Raw genomic sequence first — 8,581 nt, 5'->3', positions numbered from 1 at the left:
CCCCGGGTACAGGGCCTGTTCTGTTCGCTGCTGAATCATCAGAATCCAGACACTTGCCGGGGACAGGTGGGCCCTCAGATATGCACTGAACGAATTGCTGCTTTTTGCCTGAATGCTGCTTCCCTTCCCTGCTTCCATTTCTCCCCAAATACCCAGGACAGTGGTCCCTGCTCATTCTCTGCTCACAACAGGAACTTGTTAAATTGACACAGTGAAAATTTCAACCCCTCCATCACCCACCCTACAACAACACTACAGAATCATTGGTAGGTATATAAACAGAGGTTTTGGGAGAAAAAAAAAGCAAATCTTCCACCTAAAATAGCCACTTCCCTAACCAGGAGGAAAGTACTTTCGAAGAAACAGCATCACATTAGTTATATAATAACTGCTGTTTTGCATTATCAGAAAGGACCATGTAGGTCACAGCATGGTGACATCTGTCCCAGAAGAGTAATATCTTTGCAAATCAAGAAAAATCTTTGTGTAAATACCTTTCAAAGGGTGTAGGAATAAACGCACATCAAGAGCCTTCTGATGCACTGGTTGTACCTTTATTATTTTTACCTCGTTCACTAATAGTTCCGTGATGCAAGGTTACCATACACAGTTAGATAATGTCTGCATTGCACATCTAAGGCTATACAGCAAAAGAACCAGAATTAGTACAAATACAAGAACTATATTTACATTCTGTATACTCAGGCTCCGAACATCAGATAATATTTACATAATAAAACATGAAAATGAGAATCTGAAATTAATAATGTACATTGTTGCTAAATGTGCTCAACTCCTTCCCTGGGGAGAGATCAGTTTGCAAAGTCTTGGTTCAAAAAGGCCACTTATGCTTCATGGGTTTTGTGCATGAGGATGGTGACAAGGGACTTGAAGTCTCACCGGACAAGTACATCAGAGCCACAAAGTCTAAGACGACTCATGAGAAGGCTGATGGATTCCTCAGGTGAACTGATGCCAGAATACGCAGCATGAAAAAAATTAACTTGAAGACATGAAAACAACACGCGACGGCCAGGGTTTGGCAAGAGACCAACCTCAACTCGGACATTCCGTCTGAGCACAAGCCGTTTTGGCTGAGTTTTTAATGTGAAATTTGTATCACCTCTACCTTCTTCCTTTAAATGACTAGAGGCTTCCCTAAGATTCGATGGGGCTCGAACACAGGTTTCATAAATGGCCTTTTGAACAACAGCAGCAGATCATCTCTCAGCTGATATCTCCATGTACTAATAAGGAAGCACAAATCAATACATTCCCGCTACACAGTCACGCTCTGGCCACAGCGGACAGCTGCAGTGCACACGAGCTCGAGTCTTAGTGAAAATACATTCAGCAAACCTTCTGAGGGCAGCAGCAAAATCAGTCTCTTTCTTTTTAAAGAGCAGGTTAACAATCACATTTTAAAAAGGGAACCAAAAGGTAGAATGAAGGACCCAAGTCAAACAAGAAACGAACAAGCCCTGATACTGTCCAGGAGAACCCTAGTGGAACCCAGACAAGGGAATGCCAAGTACCAGCAGGTGCTACACGCTAGGTCATCCTTGCTTTTCCAGTTCAATGTGCAATTAATTACAGCTGTATAAATATACAAATACCTTACAAAATTAAATATCCCTGTAAATCAGACAACAAGCAGCAGACAACAAAGTCTTTGCTTTGATATATGTGCCAGAAGAAGTCACTTTACTTTAGGTACCAAAAGATCTTCCACAATGGCGTAACTGATTCCTTCATCTTACAAGAGCTGAAAAATCTCATCCAAAATATGAGTAGTCGTAGTTGGGAAAAATCATTTCCCTCGACTTCCCTCACATTATCAAAACGTATTGGAATCCAAGTGCTCACCCAGCTGCCAAAAGCAGCCCTTCCCTGTGCTCGTGGCTGCGTGCGTGGGCTGGCTGACCCCGCAGAGCCCGGCCTGAGAGCTGACTGACCCCCAGGCAGGCGCAGAGACAAGGAGGGTGTGAGCACTGGTCTGGTGGAAGCTGTGAGGCCATATTTTGCTTTGGCAGGAGAAAGGAGGATGGGGGAAGGAGGGGAGGAGATGGTTACTTTAGCACTCATTTCTCCTAAATTTGTATAAGAGTGTTCTTTCTTGCTTTATTATTATTATTATTTGCTTGTTTAAAGGTGTGCTTTAAGAAAAAAAAAAAAAAGGAAACAAACAAACAAACCCTTAAAAGGTGGTTTCCTTAAAGGTTTGAGTTCTTTCAACTTTCCTGACACTATGGCTTCCGTGAAAGCCTCAGTAATAATTCCTGCCATAAATTCTCTCTCAGAGCTTTGAAGTGGGGACGGACCTGCCTGGAAAGGGAACACTAATCCTGAAACTGCTCCAACTCCAATCTGAAAACAGACCCCTAGAGAAAGGGGCACCAGTGGGGGCTGTGTGTACCGGGGAGCTGCAGCCAAGGCCCCCGCTGCCTCACAAGGCCTTCTCACCTCGGCCTCTTCTAGTATCTGACATTCCAAAGCAAAGACTTTCCAAGCCAGTTTTGTTTAAGTTAGAATAAAAAACAAGAGTCACCTCCCTGTATCACTTGATTCTATCTCCCTCGGCTTCCCCCGGCCTCCTTTTGCCACAGACATGGATCCTCCTATCAGACTTTGTAACGGCAGCAGCATCCAGGATTTAAATCGAAAAGTAACCTTCAAATCTCATCTTCGTTTCCCTGAAATCAGATTTAATTTCAGCCCAGGAAGCTGTCTCTAAGCACGGGCAGACCCTGGATTTGAGTGGACACTGGAAGGGCACATTGTGTCCATTAGACAAGAAACCTCTAACTACTTTAAAGTCTGAAGCACTACTTAGAAAACAAGTAACATTAGAGTTAGTGACCTACGTTTTAAGGAGAGGAAGAAAGTTAAAAAATCTACCATAGAATTTTTCTTGATCATTTTTCAGGTAAGGTCATAGCCTTTGATTTCTAGTCTTTCTTTTGTTAAGCTCTCCGTGACTCCCTTTTCCTCCTCTTTGCAAAGCAATTATGATGAATGAAGCCAGGAGATGAGCCCCTCCAGGAAGGCAGAGGCAAGGGTCTGGGTGCTGGCGAGCCTGCCCAGCACCCATTCTGCTGAGCGCACGGGCCCTTCCCCTTTGCTACCCGAGAGTCAGCACCCTCGAGGCGGAGGACCCCCGGTCTCCACAAAGTGGGAGCAAGCAGATACTTTCCTGAACACCTGAAGGATGGATGGTCAAACAGAGGTGTGAGCGAGGGCAGTAAAGGATGGTACAGAACAGCCCCAAGTCAACTGGCAAAGCAACTGAAGTAACTGGAGGCCTTCTCTCCCATGTCATTCCTGTGACACTTACTGCAGCTGAAAGAGAAAGAGCATCTTCCGCGATGGCCTCTGGAAGCAGGCGATCCTGTTCTGTCACAGAAGGAGGCCACCGGCAGTGAGCTCCTCCTTTCTCCTCTGGCAGTATTTCCACGCACGATGGAGATAACCAAGGAGGAGACAAATGACCAGGCCTGGGGCCAGGGTTCAGGTGGACCCTCTTCTCTGCCCCCAGGTGTCCTTTTGCTCTTAGCAGTGGCAGGAAGTCCGTTATAATTCTGGGGTCCAGAAAGCAAAGCCTGCCATGTTCACTTATCTATGAGCATAGGGAGACAAGCATCATTGAAAGTGTTTTCAATTTGACAAGGATCATTGTAAATGACCACTGGATTCAGAGGGAGACATCCAAGTATACTTAAGAGCTAGATTTCTTTGATCAAAGGGAGCTACAACAATCACAAGGTCACTACCCGGCATTATCATAATCATAATGATGACAAAGACCATCAAGTTCATCACCAGATAGTGAAACACTCCCTCCTTGTGGGATATTTGTATATGACATCATGGCACTAATTCCAAACTGTACCACTGTCATTACTAACTCCAAGAACAGAACTGAGACTCTGAGAGAAGAGGCTCCCTCCCAGTGGAGACAAACAGCTCACAGGAGCCCTGCTGTGAGGAACTACAAGCATCCTACTGACCCCCACTGTCACGGGCCAAGTCCCACGGTCCTTTGAAATCCATCAGCAATAGCCTTGGCTCTTTCCTTCTTATAAGGTCAACAGCAGCCACTGTCCCAAACCTGCTGAAAAGTCTCTTCCACTAAATGAAAATTACATAACTATGTTCTAAATAAGCCCCAATTTCAGAGAATATACATGTCCCATTTCTAAGCTCACTACAACCTTTTCCCTCAATGGAAAATGTAGGGATTAGTCATGGCAAAAAGAGACAGAAGGGGAAAAGGTAAGTTTTTTTCCTCTCAGGTTCTAAAAAAGACCAGATGTCTCTTCCTTTAGTCTCTAAGCCACCCAAGAAAAATTAAAATTATATCACAATGAAAAGAAAAAAGTATTATGTTGTCTTGAACAACAGACAGAGATATCCGAAGACAGCAGTACAGACATCAGAGGTGGTCATATGGGGACCTATCACACAAAAGGAAGCCAAAATACATCAAAAAATAATTGGGAGATTCACTGGATCCCCTCTGGGTTTTTGTTTTTTTGTTCGTTTTTCCCCCCCCTTTTGTTAGGCCACATGCTTCTAACAAGATTCTCAGCACAGGAAAAAAGAAAAGAGTACAGAGCAATGGGGATGGGGACCAGCAGCGATAGAAAAAGTGCTGGACAAGGAGGGACGAGCACTTAAGCCACAGGATCACACACAAGAATAACCATCAAGAATCACAAAGAGAAATGAGAGGTAACACTTTCTTTATCTCTCGGAAGGCGAGTGAGGGCGCTCGGCAGTCACCTAGAACTTCGGTTGGCTCGGGCATCTGCGGGAGAGTTTTGACCTGTGGGCAACAAAGGGATCAGAGGATCAGACAGACGGCAGGACTGGAAAACTGGATCCGGGGCTCTTGCCCTCGCAGGTCTTCCTCCTCTGGGCTCCCCTCCTTGCACGTCCTCCCATCCTGCACTGCATGCCCAGGTCTCTAAGCCCCTGAACAAACAGGCTGGCCGGTGGTCCTCCTCACCCTGGGGACCCTGGGACACAAGCCCCTCACAGGATCTGAGGCTGGATCATATGGCTGAATATTGGGAGACCGTTAAGGTTCTCACAATCTTCCCTTTACTCGGTCCCACAGACCCCAGCTGTAGACCCCTTAAGAATAAAAAGTCAAAGCAGGAGATTAACTGGGTACAAATGTGACCAGAGTCTCCTTAGCCATTCGGGACACCAGATGCCAACTTATGAGAAGCTGAGGCCTCATCGCCACCTTACAACCACACTTACACTCCTGTCCTTCCTCTGTTTTAAACTTGTTTGCAACAAGACTTCCTTTTCTGTTTATGTTGACGTCCCTGGAACCAAAGACCAAGGAGAGGAAGCAAACACAGGAACAACTTCTTACCGTATTGTGCCAGCAAGGAGTGGGTTAAAGGCATATAACCAGTCGTTCATGTCTTTGTCATTGAGAGCCTGCAAAAGGACCCCACGGTGCTTTGTGCATACAGCAAAGGTGTTCGGTGTCTGAAAGAGACACAGGAAGATGAGAAAAGTTACTATGGATGCTGAACAATGGGGACCACCAGCCATATTCAGAGGGCACACGGCCCTTCACACTGAAGGTTCAGAGACACCAAATACGAAAGAGAGATTCCACACCACACGACAGAGTTCAGAACTCAACAGGGAAGGCTGTGCATGGCAATGAAAAGCAAGAGAGGGCAGGACTGACCTTCACCATGGCCTGCTGGTCCTCGCTGTATTCCACCTGCGCTGTGGACAAGTTAATGATGCCACGCTCCACCGGGTCTTTGTCACTGTTATAGATGAAGACATAGGGGCGACGGACCACGACAAAATGTTTAGCCCAGTTGCTGGAAAGTGGCTCCTTGAAATGCAGATATCCTTTCTTAGAGACCACTGAGCTGAAAAGGACAGTACAAGAGAGGTTAGTTTCTCACAAAAATAAAGTGATCATGAGCTGAGGGCCATCAAAACAGACCCAGGCCAAGTCCCTAGGCTGAACGAAACAGGCAAATGATCTACTTGGTCTAGAATCTTATCTGCCGAAGAAATGCAGCGAAAGAGCACAAAGCACCACCACCACATGCTGTGCCGGGTGGGGTGATACACCTGGAGCGGAAACCCAGCCCAGCACCCTTTCACCCCGGTTCCATTTGCATTAGACTGTAATGCAGACCTCATGTAGAAGAGCTGAAAGTAAATTCCTGCTAATTTGTCTTTTAATAACCGGCATCCCTGTTCAATATAGTACTCACCCTGGTCTAATTTCTTCAATATCTGGAACAAGATTGAGAAATTCATTTTTTCCTGCTCGGGCCAAATAGGGCGTTTCCAGAGCTGGGACAATCTGAAACTGTTCAAATTCCGGGCAGGGACTAGAGGCCCGGGAATTGGCTTCTGGGGTCCTTGAAAAGAGAGAGGTTAGGAAGAAAGGGGTAACAGGTGCTTCAGTAAGGTCAGTATACAACCATCTCACCAGGAGGAACAATGCCTCTCCTCGAACACCAGGGACCTTGCAAACGTCAGTTCCAGAGAGCTTGGCTAAGAAGACAAAGCTGGCGTCCGAAACGTAATCCCAAATTCACCTGGTGTCCTCCTTCGGCAGTTACAAAGGAAACTCATCACTGATGACCACCAAGTCACTCGGTCTCTCTTCCTATCCTGACGCCCTCTGAACAGAAGGGTACTGAATACGAACTCCATTCCTTTATATGTTTCTATTTCGTCTCAAGGCCACACCTAGGGCACCACCTAGGGCAGTGGTTCTCAGAGTGAGGTCCCTGATCAGCAGCATCAACTCCACCTGAAAACTTGTTAGAAATTCAAATTCTCAGGCTCCAACTCAGACCTACAGAATTAGAAACTCTGAATGGGGTTCAGCCATCTGGGCTTTAACAAGCCTCCTCGGTGATGCTGATGCCACTGAAGTCTGAGGACCGCTGCCCGAGGGACTGGCAGAGCAAGCAAACAAATGGGAAGAACCTGGGCTCCTAAGTGACTGGAGCAGAGCTGCCCCACCGACCAGGTCCAGCTCAGAACTGATGCGTGAGAAATAATCCCCATGCTCTGTACCGTTATCTTTGCAGAGCAGTTTAGTCTAATTAATTGTATTTCACCAATTCCAAAAAGCCCATTTTTCTGAAACTTTACCATTTCTCGAATTGGGCTGCATCTTGTAATTGATGGCATGTCACATTTTAGTTGGCACTGCTTTTTCTTTTAGTGGCATATAAAAATAATGTCTTAGAGTTGATGGCATCCCAGATTCAATTAAATTACCTGGTTGTGTTATTTTCTCCAGCCCACTGCCTCAGTGTTGATACAGGAAGACAGACAGCTGGCTGATAACCAGGTGGGCTGTGACAGGTGAGCATAATGAACGGAGACGGGGCAAAGGAGACTGATGGCGCATTGCACAGCAGTGATTCTAATGATGAATTCATGGAATCATTCATGGACTTCATCTCTATTCTTCTTACCTATGTGTTTTACTGTGTCATTAAAATATTTTTTCCAAAGTAGTTTCAAAATATTTTTCCCAGGATGGGGCTTCCTGTGTCTGATCTGACTGGGGAGACAATCAGGGGTGTGAATACAAGAACAAATCACGCAAAAGGGGATGTAGAAGAGGAGTCAGTGACTTGATGCGGAAAGTTAGTAAAAAGTATGAGGTTAAGAGATGTCAGCAGCATCTTCCCAGTCACTGTGACATCCAGAAAAGGCTCCCACATGTTTCCCAAGGCTGCCTAGGGGGACGGTGCTGCCCTCGGTTGCGAACCACTGAGCCAGCGGAAGGTTGGCATTTCCCTTGGTTCTTACATTAGCTTTTGTCAGTGAAATCTGGGTACTTACTTCTGATCCAAAGAGTTGCTCCTAGCGTCTATCAGAGAGGGGCAGGTGGAGGAGGGAGTGAGGGTAGCACTGCTAAAACTGGACACAGAGGGATCCCGTCCGACTGGAGAGATATCAGACAACTGGAAGAAAACAGAACACAGCAAGTGAGATTCAGATGAACAAAACCACCTCTGCAGTAAGAAGCTTTGACAGCCAGTGACCTCACGTTCATAAATCCTCTTCTGTTTCAGGTCATTCAAGAAAACAATTCTTACGAATATTTTATGGCCTAAGTGTCAGAATAGGAATCAAGACATTTATAAAAGAGGCAAGGCTAGCTTTTTATATTTATAAAATATGTTTATATTTTATATTGCTACAGCCTCCTGCATTAACTAAATGACCCTATCTATGTGTGCCGAGAACTAAGAACAACAGGCACTGTTCTAAGAATATGGCAGAGGCCCTGCTCTCCTGGAGCTTACACTCTAAGTGGAGAAGGCAGATAATAAACCAATCAACAAACACGTTAAGAAGTGTCAGGCAGGGATCAGTGCTACAGCAAAAAGTAAAGCAGAGAAGCAGGTTAAAAGGTTTCAGAGAGCTGCTGGCTTTACATAGGGCAGTTAAGGAAATCTGCTCCAAGGAGGCCACATCTGAGCAGAAAAATGAAATAAAGAAGCGAATCATGGGACTATCTGGAAGGTTATACTGGGCCAATGCACAGCCACTGTACACAACC

The 8,581-nt window shown here is 45.7% G+C and overlaps 1 protein-coding gene across 9 annotated transcripts in view; it reads right to left on the bottom strand.

Annotated features, from left to right (window-relative positions):
* Positions 1-538: 538 nt before the first annotated feature.
* KIF1B (kinesin family member 1B) overlaps positions 539-8,581 on the bottom strand; it is a 147,387-nt gene continuing 139,344 nt past the window's right edge. For all 9 annotated transcript variants that reach the window (XM_057535117.1, XM_057535119.1, XM_057535120.1 and 6 more), the window contains 5 exons: positions 7,858-7,979; positions 6,261-6,410; positions 5,714-5,906; positions 5,387-5,505; positions 539-4,825 (listed from right to left, as the gene is read on the bottom strand). In XM_057535117.1, coding sequence (XP_057391100.1) covers positions 4,783-4,825; positions 5,387-5,505; positions 5,714-5,906; positions 6,261-6,410; positions 7,858-7,979 — 627 coding nt within the window. In that variant the 3' untranslated portion in view covers positions 539-4,782. The remainder of the gene's footprint in view (positions 4,826-5,386; positions 5,506-5,713; positions 5,907-6,260; positions 6,411-7,857; positions 7,980-8,581) is intronic.

Source organism: Balaenoptera acutorostrata, chromosome 1 (genome assembly GCF_949987535.1).
Source record: "Balaenoptera acutorostrata chromosome 1, mBalAcu1.1, whole genome shotgun sequence".
Taxonomy (NCBI): Eukaryota; Metazoa; Chordata; class Mammalia; order Artiodactyla; family Balaenopteridae; genus Balaenoptera; species Balaenoptera acutorostrata.
The sequence above is the reverse complement of the archived record's forward strand: the minus strand, read 5'-3'. Positions and strand labels throughout refer to the sequence as shown.